The 27,199-nt window shown below is 30.1% G+C and overlaps 1 protein-coding gene across 4 annotated transcripts in view; it reads left to right on the top strand.

The window, feature by feature from the left end:
- Nucleotides 1–26,432, top strand: part of LOC140052708 (netrin receptor UNC5C-like) — a 135,688-nt gene extending 109,256 nt beyond the window's left edge. For 2 of the 4 annotated variants that reach the window (XM_072098393.1, XM_072098395.1), the window contains 10 exons: nucleotides 4,404–4,565; nucleotides 5,674–5,760; nucleotides 9,838–9,990; nucleotides 11,900–12,556; nucleotides 13,417–13,685; nucleotides 17,803–18,039; nucleotides 23,172–23,318; nucleotides 23,668–23,835; nucleotides 24,455–24,642; nucleotides 25,834–26,432. In XM_072098393.1, coding sequence (XP_071954494.1) covers nucleotides 4,404–4,565; nucleotides 5,674–5,760; nucleotides 9,838–9,990; nucleotides 11,900–12,556; nucleotides 13,417–13,685; nucleotides 17,803–18,039; nucleotides 23,172–23,318; nucleotides 23,668–23,835; nucleotides 24,455–24,642; nucleotides 25,834–26,005 — 2,240 coding nt within the window. In that variant the 3' untranslated portion in view covers nucleotides 26,006–26,432. The remainder of the gene's footprint in view (nucleotides 1–4,403; nucleotides 4,566–5,673; nucleotides 5,761–9,837; nucleotides 9,991–11,899; nucleotides 12,557–13,416; nucleotides 13,686–17,802; nucleotides 18,040–23,171; nucleotides 23,319–23,667; nucleotides 23,836–24,454; nucleotides 24,643–25,833) is intronic. The other 2 variants (XM_072098394.1, XM_072098397.1) reach the window with 2 other exon arrangements.
- Nucleotides 26,433–27,199: the final 767 nt, after the last annotated feature.

Genomic DNA, 27,199 nt, shown 5'->3' with positions numbered 1-27,199 from the left:
TTTATCATAATTTACCATAAAACGTACATTTAAGACAAGGAATGACATGGTTTAATGTTTTTAAAGTGATATATATGTATTATTTTCCAAAAAACGTCCAAAATTGCAGGGAAGGGGTCTTTAACATAACACTTCCAGAGGTAGCAACAACTATGTCGGGATGTTGAGGGTATACATTGGAGGATCTACAGTAGGGGAAGTAAAGATGCATGCTACCAGATTTGTACCTTACTATGTCACAGCGGAATGCTATAAGATTTTACCATTTGTCGAGTTGTTTGGGAAGCGATCGGAGATGCAAAATCAAATGCAGAAAATCACTAAAATTACTCTTTTCACATGAAATTTATGTTGTCCATACATTTAATGGGTACAATTGATGTATTTGACAAACAGATATATAGCCATTAATTATATAGTGCAATACCAAATTCTTATATCTTTAAGAAACCTTCACCTCAGTGATAGACAAAAAAATGTAGGCCTACAAGAATATATTTAGAACCTTAAAATATGATGGATGATAGTTGAACGTGACTAAGTCTACCTATAAATAACTAGACCTCAAATATGAGTCGTAATTCATAATAATTATAATATACATAATATAAATTATAAAAACATGATGGATGACTTGGATATTAATATCATAATCAGTATTATTGATAAAACATTAAGATGTAATAAAATATAGGAAGCAAAAATAGATAAAAAGCAATGTAGAATTCTTTGTGGAGGTCATGTGATATCTGGGTTCTTGGCAACCATATTAAATCAATAACATAATATCACTCAATATGGTAATCTTCCAACATTACACAACCATATTCTTTTAATATTCTTGCAATATAACCAAAATTTAAGTTCCACGGTGCAATATGCTATTAAACAGTTGTTTTGTTATTGCTGGAGGAATTGCATAATACGCCAGAGACTGGTTTGTTTGTATATGCTATCCGTTTAGGCTTCAATAGAAAATATAATGTCAATTCGTATAATACACCGCAGTGCAATAAAAGGTTGGGATTTAATACAATTTTGAAATTATGGAAATTGTTTTATATAAAAAGTTTTTGCAATGCATGACTGCTTATGATTCTTTTTGGAAAGTTAAGATTATATTCTAAATAAATCGCATTCACTTGGTATATTATACTGTAAGCTAAAATGTTTAAAGCTTGGATGAAATATTATGTAATTTATTTCCCCATCAGTTCATGATTTTGCTAATTGAGTATTTTGCACAAAAAAATGTTTAAATGGTTAAGATATATAGGACCTATTTCTGTACATGAATGTATACCATAGTATACAAGTCCACTCATGGTTTATAAAAACATGCTCAAATATACATGTTTAGTGAATAGAAAAACATTAAAGAATTTATATGATTTATACTATTTTATATTTTTAATAAAGAATATATCTAAATTATAAATAACCTTACACCGTCTCCTCCTAAACCATGGGACCGATACTTCCGCTGTTAGCCATCTTCTAATTCTACCAAAGGCTACTGTTAAATTAAGATTTTCGTTAATACGTGGGCGTCATTAATTCTTGGTAATAATATAATCATCTCCTATAATGGCATCAGCTAGTTATATTAAACAATAAATACAAAAAGAGAACCATTTTTACCTTTTTATCTGGCCTTTATACATAGCATGTGTGTAAGATTAGAATAGTGTTATTCTAAGTGGGGTTGCATGACACTGAAATCCCCTTAACAAGATTGAGCAGTATAACGTATTATCGTGATCCAAATAAATTTTATGATTTTAGTTCTATTCATGATCCTCCAAAGCAAGTTCTCGCCTGTTGTGGAATTAAACAATTGTTAGTTATTTTCATGCTTTATAATTCAATATCGGAGAATATCATAATAGTCTTTTGAAACTTTATTCTATATTGTTTTCATTTGTTTATAAGGTGAATGTTTGTTTAACTTATAATTTTGTTGAGGTGATGTATAATAATAATAATAATACTGTCATTCTTATATATAGCCCTTCAAACGCTTCACATTATTACCCCAGTTATTTTTGGATCAAACATAATGGAAACATACTCCTATAATGCAGCCTTAGCGCAGTTGTGTTTTTACTTTACCAGGACCCATTTGTACACCTGGGTAGAGAGACAGAGGCAATTGTAAGTAAAGTGTCTGGCCTAAGGACACAAGCAATGCGACGAACGTTGGACTTCAACTTTCAATCTCATAATCAGTACACCAAATGGTCACCAAAATTTGCATAAAACTTAATTATCAACATTACCGTGATTACATGTCATTGAAAGCTAATTTATAGTGGATGTAGCATTAAATTTACATTGCATAGAAATCCCTTCAAAAAATTTTGTAATAATATAATTAATATAATAATTACAACTAACTTTTCAAAATACACTGATTTATCTGCTGATGTATATTTTGTGTTATATTCCTTTGAGTGTGCAATCAGAATTTATCTGTTTGTTACTGTTAAATGTCGCGTTGAAAACATGTTGATGGGGTCAGAGGACAGTAAGGAATGGATCATAATGGGGATTTAATAGCTCTCGCTTGCAATCATGTAGTCCCCGGTTCAGTATACGGATAACCGTGATTTCTCGCCTGACTGAAAACTACTTTACTCAAGCATTTAATGTGGTGAAGAGCTATATAATGTGTAGTGAGTTTGGCGAGTTAAAGATAAAAATGAAAAATAGAAAATTTATATATTACATTTGATCATACCAAACGCAAGATCCTACGTTCATAATGTACTCTAAAATTGTATCCACTTCCAATATACTCATTACAAAAGGCCTTTTTAACATATGAATGTAATTGACATACAAAATATGTAGACGGGTGGATTATCATGATAAAAAAAGTATTGAAAATTTGGATATGATTATGAAAACATATTATTCATTGTAATTTCGAGGCTAACATTTTTTTGGGAAGATTATGTTTATCTTATTAAATATGTAGATGTCAGTTAACGATTTGAGCATTCTATTTTGTTGAAATTTAACAATTACTATGCTTTTGTTCAAGATATTACTTACAAGTAGTAGTCTGGGAAAAAATAGATAAAATCTAGTTTTCAAAGGTGTACATGCTATTTTATTAACAAAAACCAGGAAGAATATTGTTATTCAAATTCATTACTGAAGATCAATTTTTATGACTGGACAAATGGTTTGCAAGTATATTGTTAATTTTTTAATTTATTAACAGTGTCTAGTAGTACATTGTATATACTATTGTAGTCAATATTATTAGCTTTGTCTGAAATAAGTTCCCACACTCAGGATGTTAATTAAATTTTCCCCTGTTTACAATTTTTATTTTATACAAGTTTCATGTATTTGTTTACTATTTGGCTTGAATGGTTTTGAGAATTCCAACGCATCCCAGCAAGCAAATTGTCCAGCATTCCTCAGATTTCGTTTTTAACCTTGTAACAAGTTTCTAATTCCTAATAAAGATTAATATTCTCCCTAGAGAATGACAATGTATTAAATTCATCATCAGAAAATGGAGAAGATGTGAATTCAATAGGAGCATATTAGCACTGTTAAGTCTATCCTCCTTAGTTGTTAATCATAGACGTACATCAATAGTTTTTGTCTGTATATTACGCAGAAATTGTATATGTAATTAAAGATGAATGCAATTAAATGATAGTATTTAATCTGAGCTTTTACTCAATACTTATATATAATTTTGTTTTAGAATGTATATTCTATATCATAAACAAAGAAGTATCCTTCATTTATACTTAAAGTAGCAAGCTTATGTGTCAATGTAATGGCCTCTATTTAAGTTTTCCTAACAACTTGTGAGGGTTGATCTTTTTAGGTCGTCATTTTAACTATTCCATCTGTGACATGTAGGTAGCATCGTTTATTCCTTGAAAGAATTATAGATTCTATTTAACATTCAGATTGTATCATTGCTTTTTCAGTCTAGTTTATTAGGAAATGCAATTTCACAATTTAGATTCAATTGAAGGGCTTGTATTTAAAGGTATTCCACAAAACCCCCATCTTTACATTTTGAAACAAGAAGTTTATTGAGAATATCAATTGAAGAAGATTACCAGGGTAGAAAAACATGTTGCTTGCAAGTGAAAGCTCACAATACAAAAGTTATTTCTAACTATAGAGGACAGCATTTATTAATCTTACAGTTTCAATATTTCTTCTCTTTGCTTGTTTTTTCACGTACTCCTACTTGTTTAATGTTAATTTATTTGATTGCTTTTTTAAATTTCTTTTACTATCTAAATTTATTGTATGTTAAACTTTCCAATTATTTTTAACTATTACATTTTCCTACTATATTCTTATTTTTTGACATCTTATTTGTTTTCTTTTTGTGTTGCACTTCTCTATCTTCTTTTGTACAGTTAATGGTATGTGGACTTCCTGGTCAACCTGGTCGTCATGCAACCAACTTTGCAAACACATGCGAACACGAAGTTGTTCTAGCCCTGCTCCTGCACATGGCGGTGCAGGCTGCGATGGGCCAGAGGACGAAACAAGTAATTGCGTTGGCGATTACTGTCAAGGTTAGGCTTGGTCCCTAATCATGGTTTATTGTTGTGATTGCAATTTAATAATGAATATATTTATGTTTTCTTTGCTAATAGTTGAAAGTGATCATATGTGTTCACATAATATAATATATTTAATACTGTTACAAATACAAATTGTGTTTTTAGTTTTAGTCACTAACTGTGTTGACATAAGTTACTAGGCATAACATATAACATAAAATAATTTTGCTGCGTATGTCCCTTAATAAACTAAATATTTAAGTTGTCCATGCTAGAAAAGTGTATAATTTAATTAATAGTTGTATATTTTACTTGTTGGTGACATTTTGATATTATGCTGCTATAACTAAAAACCTGCATGTTTATTGTGTAAACGTTTGACCAGTTTTTATTGAAAGTTCTTCCCGACTAATTGGTCACTATCAATCCAAGCCCAAAGTTCAGGATTTGTATGTCGGTTTAGTCCTCAACTCTGAACATTGGAAGAAGTACAGACATTTTAACAAATGTTACTGTACATATTAATGGTTACAAGTTGTAACATCACATTGTAGGCGAGTCACAAGTTCATGATGTGATGGCAATGTGATAAGAGTAAATTATCGAATAATTGAGTTGATAATTTGTTGTTCTTTTGATGCATGCACCTCAAGCACTAATAACTTTGAACAGATCACAGTAAAAGTGTTTTTTTTTCACAATATATTATACACTTTACTTTTATAGCTTTTAATGTACTGTGTTTGCCTTGTATGGTTATACTTTCATCTTTCAAATATTAAGTTGATTTTAAAATGTATATTTGTAATGCAGTCAAGTCTCCCAACACCTTTCTGAAAACCACAAACTTTATTAACACTAGACTCTTTTTGAGATCCCAAAAGTCTCAAATAATTCATTTTACCATCAAAAACACATTCAAAATACCAGAAATTAAGAAAAACCAGACATAATTAGGCCAGCCCAAGGGTGTTGGTCATTGGCAGAGTTGACTGTATCTAAATTTTACCATATGATTGTAATTGGATTTTAGATTTGAACTTAAGTTTTGTGAATAACTAATACAACTTGTTTTATAGAATTTGCTAGTTGTTAATAATGCAACTTGTTTTCTTTCTAGTATCGCCAGTAGTAAGTGGAACGGAGCCAACCCCAAGTCCAGCCATACTGCCAAACCCAGATCAAAACCAGCTTGGAGATTCATCAGGTGAGGTCCTATTGTTGAGGAACAAACAATACTCATACCTTTTTTAGTGTGAATGGTATGATGCCACCAATATCATTAAGTTTGTTTCAAATTGTTGTTTAAATAGAATTTTATGTTTCGTTATTTATCCCCATAGGTTTTCCTATAAACTTCTCACAAATATAAACTTATTTTCAAACAATTTCTGATGTGTCTATGATGGCAATCAGACAAAGATGCTTTCGTAAAGAAAGACCAGTGTCACCCCTCTCCCTCTCCTTAACTTTAATCTGCACTAGTCTAATATATTAGTCACAAAAGACATTAATTAATTTTAATTTTTTTTAAATTTCACTGCTATTGAACAGCTTATATTACATAATTTCAATCAAATCTGTTTATATCAACGAACATCATGAATTATTCACATTAAAAAGAATTCCCAATTTAAATTTCAATTCAAAGTTGAATGTATAATGACTCGGTTGATCGAGGGTTTTAATTAACACCTTCAAACTGAATTTATTGAAATCTTTCATCCAAATCATAATATATTATTACGTCTTGCAACTATTTTTCACACCTGCCGATACAAATTCTTCCGTCTCATGGTTGTAGTACAACATTTGTGATACATACGCTATTCATTAGTTTTTTTTTATTGTGATAGAAATATTATCACACACAATATATTTGCAAGATTCTTTCAAAAGGTATTAAGGTTATAAATAAATATAAACAGAATATATTGTGCTCAACAAAGGTGCTATCAATCAGTTAGTGCTACCAATAAAAAATTAATTCATATACACAATTTGTGGTTTAGTGGTAGCAGTGCCCAACTTACTTTTTAAAATGTTTACCTCTTGATTATTAAGATCAAAGTGCTATCAAACCAATGTTTTGTTAATTCATTCGCAGAAGTCGTAGATTAATGTGTTCGTGCCCAATTTCTTGCTGTCAACCAATCGGAGATAACAAAAAAAATGTTATCTTAATTTTGTTGGATGTCAAATCCATAATTTAAAATGTAACAATATAAATAACTACTGTCTCTACTAATGAAAGTTACAATAACTATAAAGAAAACAGTTTAATGTTAAATCTATTATATTTGATTAGGAATAATGTAAAATATAAAATTTGAATATGGTAAGGCCCCAAGCAAGAACTCTAGACAATTTGAAATCCATATACAATTTACTGGGAGCAATTTATAGATTCATGCTTCAGAATTTGTTATTGTGTGGGTGGTTAAATATTAACGATTACTTCATCAAAATAAAATCATAACTATTATATTACTGTTTGGATACAATTTTGATTATATACAATTTTTGTCATAAAAATAATATACTGAATTTAATATACTGAGTTTAATGTAAATAATAATTTGGTTTGCCATTAGAGCTTTCAGGAGCTAGGAGATATTTTTTTTTTCAAATAGAGCCCTAGCATAATATTGTTATTAGTTTGCAGTATGTATATCAAACTAAATACTGAAGGCTCTATCTTCATTGACTTATTCATAATAAATTGAGGCAGTTAGGTGTCTTATTTTTGGGGAAAAAATTGTCTCAATATATTAAAAATTCTATCAAAACAGTAATTTCAATTTATTTCGGAAGTCATATATCCATAGAATAAAAAAAAACACAAAAGCAGTGCTAACAAACTGCATTCTGAATGGAAAAAATAACCTACATGAAGATTGTACATATTCAAGATATCTCCATCTATTATACATTTATAAAATAACAAATATATATATTTTTTTGGAATAACAATATCTTTATTATTCTATTACAGTTTCCTATAGACAATTACATCATCTTTTTATTATATTCATTCTCACTTTATTATGACATGTTCAAAGGGATGATTATTCATTTATCTTCTAACATTTTTTATATTTCATTTTACCTTCATAGATAAATCAATCATATTATTCATCAAATCATTCATTTTTTCATATTAAGTGAAATATTCTCCTACACTATATCCAATTGGTCATCAATATTGCCTTCTCCTCAGTCATGTTACTTTACGACGACGTATTAGCTTGATATCAAACCAACTTCCTTTTGAAAACTTATCGTAAATGTAATGTTCAAAAGATTCATAAATCGAAAAGTGACAATTAACTTTTTTAATTAAGTTTCTTGTTACTTCTAATTACTCTTTATCCAAAAATGATAGCCACTTTGTTATTTGGTAAAATAGAATTTTGCCAAGTACAGTACTTTCTTTGTTTGTTTGTTTAAGTTATCATTCTGAATATTTTGGTGTATATTATACTGTACTTACATGAACTTGGCTATTGAAATTCAAGAAAATTGGTTCAATAATAACTTCACAAATAAAAAAAAGAAAAGTTTGTATTCTTTTAACATGAGCCGAAATATCAACATGCGCCCTCTGTGGCAATATATTGCCAAGTACTTCACTCGGTTTCTGAGTGCTTTCATTCTTATATATATCTTTGAATTTATATATTCATTGATATATTTGCTAAATTTCATTTTATGTAAAAAGCAATCTACACGTTTTAATACATTGTATAATGCCCTACATTATTGCTTTGTCAACATACATTTTGTTGTTATTTGAAACAGAAAATGATTAATCTATTTACGATTGAAATGATTATATAATTATGGATATTTTGTAAGTAGTTCATTGCAAACCTGTTTTGGATTTCTGAAAGATAGAATTATTTCAAATTTAAATAAATTCTGTATGCATACCATACCCAAAACGATTAGACATCCAGGGACTTCAAGTACTGTAAGGCGATTGTCTGTTTCTAGTTTACCTGTATTCTTTCTTTAGACAAATATATATGCCAAATAGTTCTTAAGTACAAATATATAATAAAACCCTTAACAATACTTTTATAATCCAGAAACATCAATACCAAGTGGGAGCAAACGAACATACCAGCAAAACCCCAAAAACAGGAAAAGTAAAGATGAATAAAATCAAACTTTAAATAGCTTATTTTGTAGGTTTAATAAAGTTATTCATTATACCAGAATAAAACAATTGTGATTTTGCTATTATAAAAAAAAATTAGATAAACTGTAACATTTAACCATTAGAAGTTGTTATGGTAAAACAATTTGTTTCTCAAAGTCACTAATTATTTTAAATAAAATATATTTTCGGGGTAAAAATATTTCTGTAGTCAAATGCTTTTTAATGGGTCATTCAGTCTATGTTATTATTGATAAAGATTAATAAAGATGATGTTTATGTACCCAATGTCATTAAAATTCATCAATAATTTCTAGGAACCTAGGGGGTTAAAACGTATCAGGGAATATACTAAAACTGCTGTTTTGTTTCCATTAAATTTGATAATCATAAACAAGCTGCATAATACTAGTACTAAGAATCATTAGTTGATATGAGCTTAGTGTCACGTAGCACCCTAAGGGATAATCCGTGTGTTTGCGTGTAGTATACACTTGCTTTTTGTCTTTAATATCTTCTCTTATATACGTAAGTACCACTTTCTTGCTGGTGCAATTAATCATATATAATAAATACTTTTTTTCTCGGCTTGTATTGTAAAAGATATAACATTCTATGAATATAGCAAGATAATTTAGGATTTGTGAATATGCAATCTGATTTACAATTACCATAATGTTGCCATTACTTTAAATCAAATAGAAATCAATTTCTTTCAGAGAAACTCATTAAGGATAAATCATATAATATATTATTACAGATACTGTAAAATAGGTTTTTCTTTTTTACATAAATTTTCTTTGACTTTTTTTTTTTTTCAGTTTCCACAATCAATATCTAAATCAAGACTGTAATATTTTTTAAATAATAAATAATTTTTAGAGGTCATGGAAATAACTAAATTGTGATTTAATAAAAAAAAATTGTGAATGGGAGCTTGAGGCATGTACTGTGTGTAAGTAGGTGGGGCTTCCTATTAGTTATTAAACAAAAAATTCCAAAAAAAAAATGGGTTTATCATGATTATAGTAGTTAAGATCATTAAAATCCTATACCAAATATGTATGTTATAAAATTGCATTTTGTGTCAACCTTACTTATATCTTTTTGTCTTTCCATCAGCAGAAAGTCCATCAGGTAATGCCAACACAATAGCACTATTTGTTGGTATTGGTCTAACTGTGCTAGTCTGTATACTTGTCAGCGTGTTTGTCATCTCTTACTTTGCGAGCAAACGCAAGAAACTACGTGGACGACACTGCACGGAAATGTCAGGTGACTATTTGAAAATTCTTATTGCAAAGATTAGAGCTTCGAATCCCTTAAGTCAATGTTGTCTACACTTTGGTAGACAACACTTTTTTTACCTTGAGTAAATATTAGAACTGTGGCTGAGCTCGGACCCAGCATCCTGTATTGATAGGTTAAGTACCAAGCAACAATGCCATCCTGTATTGATTGATTGAATTGATTGAAATATATATTTATACTGGGTAACCTCTTCAGTCAAAGACTGGTCTCCCAGAGGGCCCAGTTGGTGATCAGTGGCTGTGATGTACTAATACACCGGGGTAACCCCTACTCGTCTCGAAAGATGTACTAGGTTCTTTAAAGTGCACACGAGCAAGTTGTGTACACTGGACCTACGGTTTATAGTCCTTATCCGAGAAGACTCGTTCTACCACCAGAACCATGGAGTGAGTGAGCCTCGAACCCCTGCCGATGTTATGGCTACGTGATTACGGTTCCACTGTCTTAACCGCTCGGCCACTCACCCACATTGTACCAAGCAACAATGCCATTATACAGTATTATGAATGCATATGTTCGCCGATCAGTTTCTGGTTGACATTACCATCTTTGTTTAAGTAGAATAAAATCTTGAAGAAAGAACACTCAATAAAATTTGATACAAATTTACATATGATTTTTCTTTGTATTTGGCAAATTTGAGAAAGACGCGATACTCTAGGGTGTAATACTACTGTCAATCAACCTAATGGTTTTACTCGCTTTTCATCGCGCCATCTAGTTTTCGCACATAATCTATGATGTCAGTGTGTCATTTATCGGTGTTAGTGAATAATAAATTAATATTGGATTTAAATTTTGTTTAAAAAAATAAAGAATATGAGTGCGGAACAATATAATTTATAATGATCTTTTTTTAAAGGTAATTAATACGGTTTTTTTTTATATCATATTACCATAAGGATTAAAAATAATGTTACAATTACAGTATTGGACACCATTAACCATTAATAATCTTTCCTGACAAAATGTCTTTGAGTATCTTATATTATAGATATTAATTAAACAAAAGCTCATGAAACCCTAATCCATTTTCAAGAACATTTATACAATGATGATTTCTTTCCATCTTCAAAGTATAGTTTTAACCTTTTAATTTTATCAGTTTCAAACATTGCATCAGTACACTTTCACAGTAAGAATACATAAAAAAAAATATACAATTCAAATTCTGCTGTCAAGTAAAAATAATTCTAAATGTATTCAATGTATTACCTTACAGCCATGGGGTTCAATATCGATTTGTTTGTTAATTGAACACAATTTTAGAACATGTATTATATTATTTACCTTATGCATCTGGCATACTGATGACTACACATGGAAAATGAACACGCACAAAAATACTGAACAAAGTCATTGCGTTCAGCTAAAAAGAACACTCCTATCTGTAAATAATAGATAACTGGAAATCAATCATCGTTTGTTTGTATCATAACATTTATTTACAACTCTGTTAATTATAGTACAGGAACCCGATAAAATAAGTAAAAAAATAAAATACAAAGCAATTAAAAAGTGAATGATGACAAATGCCCAAAAATATGAAAAACAACATTTTGTGTTGGGCGAGCCTTAAATAAAGAAATGGAAATGAACTGAAAATTTAAAAATAAATATCTAAATAAATAAATAGATTAAAAAAACTATTGACTGGATGGAAAAGACAAGTAGAGGTCAAGACATAATTAGGTACAGTTTTTATATTTCTATACTTTACCACCCACGAACAAACACAATCTCAACGGTGAATGCACCTCTCAACATAATTGACATGACGAGCACCGTGGTCTGCCATCAAACGAAAATAGTGTGTCTTGCATGGAAAACAAAATACATTATAGAATGATGAATTATGTTTGTTTTCTTTTAGATGAGACAAGATTAGCTATGTTGACCATGCAGCCAGATTTGACACATGCACATCCAATACAGACACAAGCAGTTTTGATGGGATCAAACCCAGAGAAAATACAGATGACAACATCACCATTAAATCTATCAGATGGCTCAATGACATACTGTGGTGAACTGAAACAAGTGTCACCAGAGGGAATGAGATATAATGTCCCATACGAAGTGCTCCAAAATGGGAACGGATTCGCAAATGGGTACAGCAACGGTCATGCTATGAGTCGTGAGCATTTGAAATTAAACCTCCCACTTGCATCATCACGTAAATGTAGTTGTGAACTGTATTCCCCTTCTCATAGGTCAGGTCGATTCACGCCAGTAACCCATGTCTGTCTACCATATCAAAAATCGGATTCTGATTGTTGCTCAGATAGATGTTTATCAAACAAAGAACCTATGTATGCAGAGCCGATTCTCCCAAGCTTGACAAACAGTGATTCTATGCCTTCTGAGAAAAGTTTTTCATCAAGAGGAAGTGATCAAATGCGATCGTATGATTCTGATTCAGTTGCCCCGCCCGGGGTGACCACAGACTTGCCACCACATATCGACACAAACTGTGTAGCATGGGGTACGATTGGGCCGCGTGGTGGTAGACTAAGTGTTCCCAATGCAGGTACATGTGTGTTTTATTTACTTCATATTTTTTGCAAATATACTGCAAAATACGTTTTTCGCAGTAAAATTGCTTTCATTTTGATACCCCATGTGTGTATGGATGCGTGCACTTAGCAACCATTTGTATAAAGGAGCAAACGTACAAATGCTCTCTCTATCTCTCTTTCTGATGCTGTCCCTTTAATAATGCTACAAATTCATTTTTATTGAAAATTTTAAATTATTCTGTATTGATTCTCTTGTATCCTAATTACAATCCTTTAGCTTGTCATATTTTTATTATTTGCTTTAAAAAAAAATATGAATACAAAATTAGCAAACTACAATTTCTAACTAATTTTATTTCAAAGATTTTTTTGTGCGAATATAAAACATTTTCATTAGTAGACTATTTTGTTTTTTTATTAAAATATGAAATTTAATATGGTAAAATGAGATGGCCTTTATATACAACCAATTCCACCTTGCAACAGTAAATAGTAAATTTCATCTTATAGATGTAATTACAAAACGTATTTCATACTTTTAATATGATGTACTCTAATTTTGTTCCATGCATTTTTTTTTCATTTTAGTTGATTTTTAGTAAATATATTAATGTTAGTATTAAAAGGGGCAAAGTTGGCTGAATGGTAAAGATACTGTTTAGAACTTTCCTGATTGTATTTACCTCACCTTAATATGGAACACCTCAAAAGGAACATGGAACAGTCCCGGGCAATGCCTTGCGTTAAAAATGTCTATGGCCCGCTATGGTGTCTTGTCTGTTTAACATAATCATCAATTGATCAACTGTCGCAAACCCATATAGGGCCTAAATTACATTTGTGTACATGTATATATTTTGTTCCTTTCCAGGTATTAGTGTATTTGTTCCCGAGGGAGCAGTGCCAAAGGGTTACTCAGAGGAACTGTATATAACTTATAATAGAGAAACAATGGATAAGCCTAAATTAAACAGTAGACAGACGATGCTAACTCCAATAATAATCTGTGGGCCTGCTAGTATGACACTTGTAAAGCCTATGATATTAACATCATCACATTGTGCAGCACAAATAAGTAGCGATTGGAAATACTCCATATATTACAGCAAGGGCCAGTCTAGGACAAGTAGCTCATGGGAGGTAGGTATTAATTAGTGTGAAGTGTTTATGATGCGTATATTGTATTTCACACAAAAATCGCCATATGTAAACCAACAGCAAAAGTAGAAAATGTGTACATTCAAATGAAATATATAAGGCCTACCCCTACCACCTAGAATGACTCGTACAACAGCAGTACATGACTATACAATTTCATGTATCCTTAAATACATGTATTAATACAAACAAAACATCATTGACAACAAGTCTAGACACAATATTGGTAAATTTTCTTTTTTCTACATATTCATTATAAAGATACTATATGCATCTTGTAAACATAAATTTTGCTACCTCTCAAGTAAAACGCATATAAAATTAATTACATAACCGAATCCAAGTATAAAAAGGAAGTATACAGCTGTCATATATAAAACAAATGATTACAATAAAAAAAACACAATTAAAAGTTGTAATTCTAAATTTAAAATGTACACGTTTCTATTATTTATTGGCTGTAGATGTGTACACATCTGGATTTTAGTAAATTAATCAGATTATATATATTTTAATATTCCTTCAAATCCAAAAAAGTACATTTCATTTTATAAAATGGTCAACTATCATAGATATATATTTCTCATTGCAATGTAGATTAAAACATAAAATTCTTCTAAATTTGGTTACAATTGTTTTCGTCCTATATTTCGAGACATGTGCCAAAAGCAAAAATACTGTTTGATGTCATTACCTCTGACAACAAAGTTATAACGAGGCTACGATTATTGAATGTTATTCTGAAAGAATATTAAATAAAGTTTCTGTTATTTCTGTGTAACAGACTCTATATCATATCATATATTTATTATTTCAAATTTGCAAATAGAAATATTTTATTACATTTTCCATCTTTTCATCACACTAAATTTCACAAGATTGCTACAGTCTGTGATTATTAGAATATTTATTGAAACTTAGAAATCATTAGGTAATACAAAATACTGCGAGATAATGTTTCACAGACAATCTCTAGGGTTGAATAATATGGGTAACGATCCACCTGAGTGAATTCTCATCCTCAGATTGGCGTCATGACTATGTGAAAAAGGCATTGCAAAATACTCACTGGGTGTGACATTTGGGGGTAGGAATTAGGGTAAATTGAGAATAATCTAAAAATTGTACAATCAGATTACCTTGATAATTATGATATTATTTCACACATTAGACTAATTCTCCCAACAGAAATGTTCTTATTTTTATTTTTATGGTTATATTGTAAACTCTTTTAAGTAAATTCTTTTTCCAAATAACAAAGTTACATCAAAAGTTACTTAATTCATCTTAATATTATTTATGTTAACCTTTATACATTTATCATTCTTGACACACAAATAATTTGTTCTCCTCAGACAAATTATTTTATACTATAATTTATTTTTAAATTATTTCTCCGCCTTATACAAATGATATTTTTTATAGAATAAAATGTATTCTTAAAATACATAATAATGAGATACATTTGTAAAGTAGGACAACATCTATAACAATGGTATTTTTTATTAATGGATATTTTCAAAGACATTATAATTGTGAAATATAATGCAAATATTGCATAAAATTTTACTACTTTCAAAGGAAATTTTATATAAAAGTATATTATATAACACATTAAATTTAAAGTACATCATGTTAATAATACAATGACTGTAAATGATCAATTAGGTGCCTTTAGAAACACTAAAACATCTATGCCGATTTTTGTATTATCTTACCATACGTGAATAGTTACTTCCAGGGCGGTCAGTGGTTCCAATTTAGAGTGTCATCGCAAATATTAATTCTCACAATTGTCGTATTTGATTGTGAACTTTCGTAGTCAACAAAAAGATCCATAGAGTACTTTTTTGTATTTGAGTTCGAATAGGAAACTTTAAACAATGCAAACTTTTTCGTTAAGAACAATCTCAGTGCTTAAAATATCCCATTAAATATTTACTTAACAGAAAAACTATACTCAACAGTAAAGTCCCATACGAATACGATAATTGTCTAGACGTAACCTCATTTGTTTATTACTTATTGACACAATTACTTGAAAAATGTTATAAAACAATAAAAGTAAAAGAAATAGATCACAATCTCAAATATTAACTCTAACATATATTTCAATCCTCAAAAATATATTACCAATAAATACTATGCCTCAAACATATCTTGAAAATAACCATTAACTTAGATTTAACATTACATTACGATCATACTTGCCAGAGGAAATTCTACATTTATTAGACAATTCTTTATTTTCTGCTAGGCGATTTAATAAATAGGGAATGAAACACAACCTGATACCGGAACATTATTGTTAATGCGTTTTATGAACACAAATGAGAAAAACAGTTGGAAATGGTTGATGAGTAACAGTAGAATAAATTGAATAAGTGATTGAATTAATGGATATGAATATTGTTCAAGAGGTTGCTAATCGAAAGATAAATTGAAAAGAGACTGTAATAAATGAGAAGTAATGAATTGATAGGGCGAACAAGGGTTATATGGTCAGAGGAAGTCATGATCTGATATGTGGTTGAGTGCTATCAGCTGAATTTGTTGTGTGCACATTCTGTGGGGATCAGTTTAAGAGATGTTTAAATGGCTAGGTTCCCTCTAGAAAATTGTTTAACTCAAATGCAAGAAAAATATTTTATGTTTAAAGTGAATACTTATATTGTATCATCACTTCATGCCCCCTTTTGTTTATTAATTTGAGGATCTACCCTTGGATGCAATGTATAATGGTACTACTGTATGGTCTTGGTTACCATGTGGGTTGTTGTTTACCGTTCGTATACTAGGCAGGTATTATAGTACCGAAAAATAATCTTTTGATGTGCATAAATGTGTTTGCCATTTCTAAAAGTAAGAGTGTATGTACACAGGGTGTGGGCTTACATCAGTAACAAGTAGTTTAAGAATACATTTCACTAAATATGGGTTTTATTGTTGTTTTTTATGGCTTCCTTTTATATTTTTAGCTTACCTGAGTACTGTAGCTTTAAAATGTCTTATTTTTTCTTTGTCATTAATCTACATAACAATTTTAGTTAGATACAACTGTTATTTATAACAGGCTCTCTCGTAATTTTTCATACATTCCCACAAGGCTATTAATAAATTGATGCATGAACAATTTAGAAAAAACATACAAAATAAACGTGACTATGTTTTAAAGACTACCATTGTACACATCATATATCACTATTAAGTGTAATGTTTTTTCATAGGGAATAATTTAATTTTTAATGTATTGTACAGCATGCTCTAAATAAAATTTCTTAGATAGATAAAATACCTACCAACTTTTGAAGCTATAGTGTTTTCCAAAAGCTTGGAAGAACTTATCTTTTTATTAGTAGTTATCCATATTCATATATATATCGCATTAAAATCTAACTACTAATTGTAGATTTTAAAAATAATAATATTATCTGATATAAAATAATACATTTACATATAAATAAAAAGAAAACACTTTTCAACAGTAATTTTTGTTTAGTATGCATTAACCATGTTGTTCAACTGTCTAAAGAAGAAAAAAGGATTAATTGACAAACAAAATTGAAAATTAAAAATGAGTTACAAAGCTAGAAAAAGTACATTTCAAAACTGTATAAGCTTGGAGAGAAATATCACTACCCCTCAAACATTATGTCTACTGATAGACCATTAGTTTTCTTTCTTTTTCTTTTGTTCTTTTTTTCTTTTATTCAATTTTTCACACTTCAAAAATAATACAAGTTATGTGAAACAATGAAACGGGTATCATAGTAATAAACATTAAGGTAATCAAACTAATTTAAACAAAATATATAGAGATACTTGTACTTTAAAAAACAAAACAAAGAAGTGTGAAAGGAGGTCAAATAAGTATGATACTTTAAGCTTGACCCACTAACAAGACTACAGGTTACAGTACATGACAAAAAACAGCACATGAAATATTGATATTTGCTGTAAAAAATGCCTAGTAATAATTAGAGAACAACAAATATCAGTAATAATTGTGATTAAAATATAATATATAAAAAATAAAATAACAATAAGTTAACATTATTAGTTCCAAAATAAATGGATAAAATGTTTTTATTTTCAATAGAAAATAGCAACACTTGGTGAAGAAACAATTAACACAAGTGTGTATTGTCAGCTTAATCATGACACGTGTTCAATGGTTGTGGACCACCTAGGCTGGTACTGTCTCGTAGGAGAACCAAACCATGACAGACACCCGATGAAACTGTTACAGTTAGCAGCTTTTGCGCCATGTTTAAGTACGGCAATCGATTACAACATTCGTATTTATGTTGTTGATAATACACCAGATGCTTTGGAGGTAAGAAAATTTGATTGATGTTGATGTTCTTTCATGTTTGTATGTGACTCTTCGTTTGTGACAACTTAGGACCTATTCACTGATGTGCAGTTGGGTCGTTTTTGGGCCTAGAAACGGTACCACCAAAACTGCATCCAAGCAAGGCTGCCTAACATCATGCTTATGGGAAGCACAAATAGGACAAAATTATGTTTAGTTCCACCAAAAGTCTTTTGCACACCATACTTTATTTCTTCTTGCTGACCAGAATATTTAATATGAACTCAGTTATTTCATATTTGTTTTTAATATGGTAAGTGATTTTATTTTGATAACACATGAACTCAATTTTATGTTTCAATCGGAGAATTTTAGAAGCAAATGCAAAATACACATTTAATCGGACCACATTTCCTCATTAATTAACATTAAAAATAGATCTTAAACATGTTTTTAATTTGCCTTTTTTGTTAATCACAACTAAAGGATATTCAGATTACTTGTACATAAATTATAATCATCAATCATGTTTTACGTATGAATAGAGTGAACAAGCAAAAATTGTTTCCTTAAAAAACAAGAAGATTATCTATCGTGAGATAATACTCTTGAATGAGTTTAATCGACAATGGTTCATTAATGCTGGCGGAAACTGGTGATTAAAAGGAATAACAAACTCTGGGAACATGAAGGCTTAAGCTCTGTCTACACTGTCAATGTGATGTGCCTATATATGGACATGATGATGTCATATCACTACCATATTTGGGCACACTCACTTTTTTGTCAAACTAGTTTGATAGTGTAGACAGAGATTAACATATATTATTAAACCAGCAAAAATGTGTTTACAGATTGTGTTTTTATTGTCAAACATTTATTTTTTAATGTTAAGTAACATGGGTTTTGTGCTTACTATCAAGGCCTATATTACTTGCATTTTTCAATAATTTGAATAAACACCATATGAATACTCACTCAATATTAATGTTGCATCTGTAGCAAATCAACCATGGAAGCCCAGATCAACAGATGGCATGGTTGTTCTTCCCTTGTGCCATGTACATTTAAATTCATAAACATTCCTATCTAGTATCATTGTACGTATTGGCATAGAAATATTCTATAACCATGTTTACTTGAATTACATTTTACTAAACCAACAAAGTACAGACTGACATAATATAAGCACTGTTGATACAAAGAGTATTACAAGGATATATATGATAAACAAGAACAAATGTGTAAGCCTGCATTACTGTTGGGTCATGGAGGTATAAACCTCCATGGTTGGGTTATGTACGCAGCACCTCAGGCTAATTACATCGCAGCTTCATGTGCGCTGGATTAGAATGCTATTTAAATTTGTCGACATTTTTGAAAATTAGTTCAACAGGCTTAAATAATAATTATTTGGTATGAATTATTCATTTTTTTTAATCAAATTTATTTCTGAAGATGAAAAACAGATCAGTATACAAAAATCAAATTTTATTGCTTGAATTCGTGGCAAAATTATTTTATGGAGAAATAGAGTAAACTGATTATCTTATGATACCGTCAACTCTCCCAATATCTTAGTCTTTGAAACCAGAAATGCTCCCAATACCATATTTTTCAGATGGTCACAAATTACCTTTTACCTTTAAAACATATTCCGAACATATTTGACCAGCCCAAAGGTGTACAGTATTGGGAGAGTTGACCGTATGTACAAACTAAACTTGGTATAAGGTTAACTCAATGGACCTCAATAGTGTTTTTCATGTAAGAGTGGGTGAATATCTTTCTTTACTCTTAAATTCCCTTCCCCATCTCCTTTTAAGGTTAAGAAAGCAATTGATTGATACAAATCTCAAGCAGATGTATTAAACTAATAAGTTAAGCAAGTAGGAAATTATTTGGATTTATAGACAAACAGATATTGTGATTGATTTTAGTACAACTTACTAAAAGGAAATCTAAGTAAAGTGCAAGACTTAGCTACTTAGCATGTATTCAAATCAGAATGTGTTTTATTATGTACAGTGCTCAGTTAGATAAAGATTTATGTGGGTTTTTATTCTTCAAAATATTCTTGATAAATTAACGAGTGTTTCGGTCTCGATTACCGTACCAATGTTGATTCCATTTTTTAAATTGTACTGTCACAACAACTGCATCGTTAGAAGTTGTTGCTTTTCAATCACGAACAATTTAGTCATTAGCACTAATTCCTTACTTGACCATGATTTAAATGTGTTCATTAACATGTTGATGTTAATATATATACTGGATATGTTTAAGAATTCTTGCTAAGTACCATTATAATTTACCACCTAATGATAGGATAGGAAATTGTTAAATTATCAAAGTAGAAAATTGTTTTATAAATTAATAATTACAGCACTTATGTGCATATTTACTTATCTAACATATCCAATATTATTCTATGTATTGAGCACATTCTTCCAAACCAAGCAGCACTGTCATAGATTAAAGCTCTGTCTACACTATCAACATTTATGTGACAACAAAATTTGATATGCCCATATATGGACATGATGATGTCATATTTGGGCATATCATTACCATATTTGGGTAAATCATGCTTTTTTCTCAAACTAGTTTGATGATAGTGTAGACAAAGATTCAACCTGTTAGTGGCGTTGTGAACTGAATAAAATAAATAAAATAAATAAAGTGTTTTAGGCTATTCTGAAATAACATGATGGATAGCAGCCCGGGATAGCAGGTTGATATAAGCATTCTGGAACATATAAGTGTTAAACTTAAATTACTTTGCAATCCCTAACTTTAAATCCTAATGGGTAAAATTTTATCATAATTCCACTCCTAATGGATACAAATTTGTTATTATTATTAATCAACTTTTTTCAATGACACGGACTAGTTACCAGTGATATATAACCCAACTCTCAAACGTGTTTTATGTTATAATAAATTCATTAAAATTGTTTTATATAAATTTCAATCATGTTTATGATGTGCGTGGTTAGTTTTTCTTTCCTGTGCAGCCAGATAGTCTGGTTACACTAGTCCCCTGTAATCCTTGTATTATGCGAGAAGAAAGTTAAAAGATGTTCCACGGAATTACGCATGCGAGGATCCATAACCAGGAGATTGACTTCAAAACAAGAATATTATTGCGTCTTCTTATTCAGAAAATTTATTAGACTAGATATTTGATTGGCCGATTTTGTAACCGATTCTTAATTTTCACGATTTAAAGGATATCATTTTAATTAAACGTAATATCGATTGTTAGGGTGTTGGACGCATTTTCGCAATTTTCAACATCTTGAGACAAACATTGTTTTTTTTTTCAATCATTAAAACCATAGAGATAACACTATAATATCTCTATGCTTTAACTGCATCATGTCACCTTCCATTGAATTATTTATACACATGTTAGATCTTTGTTTTTTAGAGTATGGTAATTCTTTATAATTGTCCAATTAGCAATGTAATGTTTAATTCTGTATCTTTAATACTATTTTTGTAATCATCACCTCTCACTGAATACCTGATGTTTCAAATGTTGCAGTATAGCAATAAAAACAATCTGCTTTATAGCATGTTATATTGAATCTATGGTCTTTGTCAAAGTTGATAAAGGTCCTATAAAAACATGTATTATTTGAATGTCAGAGTTATAATATGAAACATGCAAGCAGAATACTAAATTGATGATCAGTGGAATCGATTTTCAAATATTAATAATCATCAATGGTGTTATGCAATAATTTTACAAGCATGTGGTTGTTTAGCATTGAAAACTGTTTTATGAGTTTTTTGGCATAATTTTGTCCAAGGTAACATTAGTATTTATATATTTAACACTTAATACATCCTATTTGAACTTGAAACCTTGTCATTTCATAAACATCTTTGTATATTTGTTCTTTTTCTTCTTGTCGTTTAACTAAATCTTACATTACAATGGAAATATCCATCTTTTAAAGGTGGAAAAATGTTGAATTTGGAATTTATCTACGAGGATACATATTCTAAATGTTCATTTTAATGACATTCTTTTTGAAATATAAATCATAAATATTTAAAAGCTATCAAAATTGGTGTGGGTTGATGTCAAAAAGTAGTACTACCAACGTACTGTCTATGGCCTTCATCAAGCTTGCTTTAGATTAAAAATGTATTTGTTATTTGTATAGTAACTCTGAAATTTCCTGACATACTAAAATTGTTTATACAAAACAAAAAATATGTTTCCTGAATTTTTTATTTATGACAATAAATTTCATTAATTAGTATACTTTATCTCCCAGTATGTGCATCTCTGAATTGCTGACGTCGTCATACAAATTGTCCATGCATAATGGTCAATCCCAGGCCATTTCTAATGACAATCGATAAACTCATTTGTTTTTGTATTATCTTTTGCTAACTTTCAACAGTTACAATAGTATTTGACATTTTTTCTCGCAGACATCATTCATCATTACATCTTTTATTGACATCGTAAATCTAAATGTCACATCGTTTAGCAGACAATAGTCCGCAAACCGTTGGTCCGTGGATCGCTGATGATGAAACTATTAGCCAATAAGGCTACACGCTTGACTCGGGTTTGTAGTCTCTAGGCGAGAACTAAAAGGATTTGTCTGAATTATAAATGTGTCACGGTCAATCCAGTTTATATTTGTGCATTAAATAAAAATACATTATTGTATTTGTTTTTTGTTTATTTACTTCAACCATATGTGTGGTTATCTGTTATGTGCTTTTGGGTTGATGTTTACGTACATAAAACAATGTATGTAACCCTATGGAAATAATTGTCTATTATTGTCACAATTAAATCCCTTGTAAGCGAGAACTAAAAGGATTTAGTTGCATATTTTTATTGTATTACCTACAAGATCATGTTGAAAATCAACTAAACAAATCACTATGTCAACATCAATATGTTTCATAACTTAGTCACAGCTGGTTCATTGCAAAAATGAAATATTTAATTTAATGGCCTATTAATTAAATGTTGAAGTATGAAATATAGACAAAATTGTACTTTCAAGAAAGGACACATAAAGACAAATTTCTAATCTAAACCTTTTGTTTTACAATTTACACAGGTTTTTGTATCACTAAAATGTAAAAGCAACAATTTTGTTTTTGTTTTTTTTTAGAGTGTTCTTCAAACAGAGCATAAACAAGGAGGTGTTTTACTACAGAAGCCACAAATTATACAATTTCGATATTCAGGCACAAATCTGTGTTTAAGCATTGAGGAAATTATGACTGGTTGGAGGAGTAAATTGGCTGCAAATTATCAGGTATTTAAGATATCATAAAAATAGTGTAAAACTTGCGTGTGTCAAGACTGTTTCGTTAACTTCTTTAGTTAATATGGCAGCTCAACTGAAGAAGTCTAGCCATAGAAGAATGCAGGCATCATTTAAATTAATTTATATGCAAACAAATCCACACCATATTACTCCAGCACTGTCAAACTATCTCTTGCTATCTCGGTGAAACAATCATTAACCATTTATGTTAAAACAACTGTATGGTACATTCCAACGAGTTTCAACTAATTGCTACGTGATGAAACCATACGGTAGTAAAATAGTTCATCAATATTAATGTAAATACGATATTTATGAGTCTGTTTGTCTTTTAAAGGAAATTCCATTTTGCCATATCTGGAGTGGAGCATCCAGCACGTTGCACTGTTCATTTCAACTGGAGAGGACAGAAGCATCGGTTGGAATGGTACACTGTAGAATAGAAGTTTCACAAGGAATCGACAGCAATACACAATCACTGCAGATCACAAGAACTGCAGATGAAGTAAGCAAATAAATTGTTTGTAAAGTCCACTCTTCAAAACCTAACACCGTTGGATAGTGTAATATTAAGAATGCACGTTGTAGAAAAGACATGGGAGCCTGGTTTAGAGAGAGTTTTAGTAAGAGTTTCAAGAAGCCTGGTTTAGAGAGAGTTTTAGGGAGTTTAGTTTAGGGAGAGTTTTAGGGATAGTTTCAGGGAGTCTGGTTAAGAGAGAGTTGCAGGAAGCCTGGTTTAGAGAGAGTTTTAGGTAGTTTGGTTTAGGGAGAGTTTTAGGGAGTTTGGGTTAGGGAGAGTTTTAGGGAGTCTGGTTAAGGGAGAGTTTCTAGGAGTCGACCTGATTTTGGGAGAGTTTTGAGGAGTAGGATTTCACAAGATTTGACTGTATACCTACTGTACATAAACCAGATTCTACTCATTTCAATAACCTCTCTGAATCTAAAATCGAATTTAAACCATAAAATGTCTGTAATATCATGCATATTTTGGCATAGTATTACAAATTATCCTGTACCAGATATCAACATCAACACAGCTGATTAATAACCTATGCTATCAGGCTAACTCAACTACATGTATTTTATTTAAATGCTATTTTGAAAATAAATTATTTTCTCTTTAGATGGACTTGGAACAAAAATCAAACTGTTGTTCTGAACATGACACGGGTAACTCAATGAGGATAGAACCACCGAACAAGGCCTTTAGAATCTGTAGGCCATATAGAATAGAACTTTGTGAAGTGCTAGACCCACCAAAATCAAGAGGGAATGATTGGAGGTTGTTGGCTGTGAAGCTAGGAGTTGATAGGTAAGATTGTACACAAGGGGTTACTAACTACTTGGTTACTAATGCAGCCACAGATAAGTGAATACTCAGCATGTCTGAAACCAATTATCTATTAAAGTGAAATTAAAGATAACACTGAATACAATTAATAGATTTAACAATAAAACAAGGGGGTTTATACAATACAATAATGCCATTCTGATTTAATGGTCTTCCCTTTATTTTTATTAATTTTTAAGATTTCTTTTTTTCTTAATATATTTAAAAAAAGCAAACTGCTTGTACTAGGGCCAGTAGTCTACCTACTTTATAGACAACAATAACAGATAATTTAAAAAACAAATTATTTACAAATGAAATTTTTAGTATGTACCATAAAGTACATTTAACTTTTAACAAATAATTTGGTATACTGTATATTGCCTCAAGTAACTGTAGTAATTCTATAGTTTAATTATTCCTTTTAGCAGTGTTTCCCTTTGCCATTTTGCAGTTATTTACATTTATATTGATGCGTATAAGTATATAATGTTGTAGACTTTGATCTCCATTTAACTATGGTATCAGTCAGAAGTCTGACTGGTAAAGTTCATTGTGATTATTAGATTTGTTTAATATTCGATGAATTATTGGGAAAAAAAACAGTCTAATCACTAGCTTAGCCAATCTCATTAAACTTAAAATATGTATTTGCCATTACATGTTAAATAAGATCCGGAAGCAAAGCAAAATAATAACATTTGTTTGTTTGTTTGTTTTATTAGTTTCTCCACACATTTTAAAATAAAAAAAAAAATTACAAATTAAAAATAAGATAGACACATAACTTAAAAATTACAATAAACATAAAAACATCAAAAATGTACAGATGGAGGTCAAAATTGTTTGGAGGTCAAACAGGGTGGTTTTTCTAGTATATTCAGGTGTACGTCACTGACAAATAAGCATGCGTCTAAAGGCTGAAACCGGGATGGAATACAATGGCCTACTAAAAACGGAGAAAAAAACACAAACAAAACACACTACCAAATGTTAACAATAGTAACAAGTGGTCTTTTAAATTGCTCAGATTTGCCTAAAAGAAGTAAAATGGTAGTAGGATCACATGCCTAGGACATGTAGGCAACAATGATGTAGCATTTTATGATTTAGTTACTGTTAAATTAAAATATGCTATACCTAAATACGAATTTGATTGTTGTTATATTTCAGGTATACAAACTATTTTGCAGTTAGGCCTAGCCCTACTGACTTAATCCTTGATTTATGGGAAGCATTGCACAGAGAAGAAGGTGCCCTCATGGATTTACTTGGTGTATTTCAAGAGATGGGACGACCAGATGCCGTCGCAGTCATTGAAAAGCAACTGACATCATGGCTATAAAAACACTTTTATCGAAATTGTAAATACATTCAAAGTTATGTACACTGAACGATAATCAGTCAAAAATGTTATAACAAAAAGTGCGTCCTTGTGTGGATATTCCTTGTCGGACAATTTTGCGAAAATTTTGAAAGAAAGGTATAACAAAATGCAGAATAAAGCAGTCGTTTTTCCCACCCATGTTCAACAGTAATGCGTGGATACCTGAATTGTGAGAGGTTGCCACCCAAGTTGTGTGTTGTTCGATTCAACAATGTTTTGTGATCACCGTGGCCATCTTACAATTTATATATTATCTATATAAAAGTAATCTGTCAGATATTCAAAACATTTGGTATCAGTTTATGTACAGAAACTGGGCACACATTTATCAAACAATCGTTCAATTGGATTTTTTTTCTTGCAGTAGAGTTTATACAATAATGTCTTTCAGTCTACTTTTATTTTAAAAATCGCATTTTGTTTTATTTAATTATATAGTAATAGTATTTTTTGTTCTAATGATAAAAGATAAATCTATTGGACAAATCAAATGTTATTTTGTTATTAGTATATTGTACAACTTAACTACAAATTGAAGTTGGTGTTTTTTTTTTATTAAAAAAATTTTTTTTACGCTGCAAAATCCTTATTTTATTTTTAAGAGTATGATGTTGAAATATGTAAATAATAATAATAAAGTAATGTTCCTTATAAATTTTCTAAAACCTATTAATTTAGAATATTTCAAATTCTATGATAAAATTATAAAAACAGTTTATCATTTGTGGCCGTTTCTTTTTTCTTTTTTTTTGGGTAAAATTTGAATTATAAGCCGATTCATTTAGTTTATTATAATGTACGATTGTATTTAATCATACATTAACAATTTTAAATACAGTTTAGGAGCTATTATCATGGACCTATAAATTAGAATAGGTCCATGCTATGATGTGAAAATTGAAAACATTCATCAATACACATTCATAAACCCTAATGTGTGTTGTAATACTACTTACTTTTATTAATTGGTGATCTAATTTTTTTACGAAAGTTGACCTTCAGGGGATATAAAGTAGGGGAAGATGATCATGAGTATCAATATAATTATTCTTAAGATGTCAAATTTATACAAATTTTATATCCTTTTTAAGCATTTTATTGGAAAATATAGACATTTTAGAAACCTTACCCTCACAAACTACCTATACTGAA

The sequence above is a fragment of the Antedon mediterranea genome, chromosome 6, assembly GCF_964355755.1.
Source record: "Antedon mediterranea chromosome 6, ecAntMedi1.1, whole genome shotgun sequence".
In the NCBI taxonomy this organism is placed as follows: domain Eukaryota; kingdom Metazoa; phylum Echinodermata; class Crinoidea; order Comatulida; family Antedonidae; genus Antedon; species Antedon mediterranea.
The sequence above is the reverse complement of the archived record's forward strand: the minus strand, read 5'-3'. Positions and strand labels throughout refer to the sequence as shown.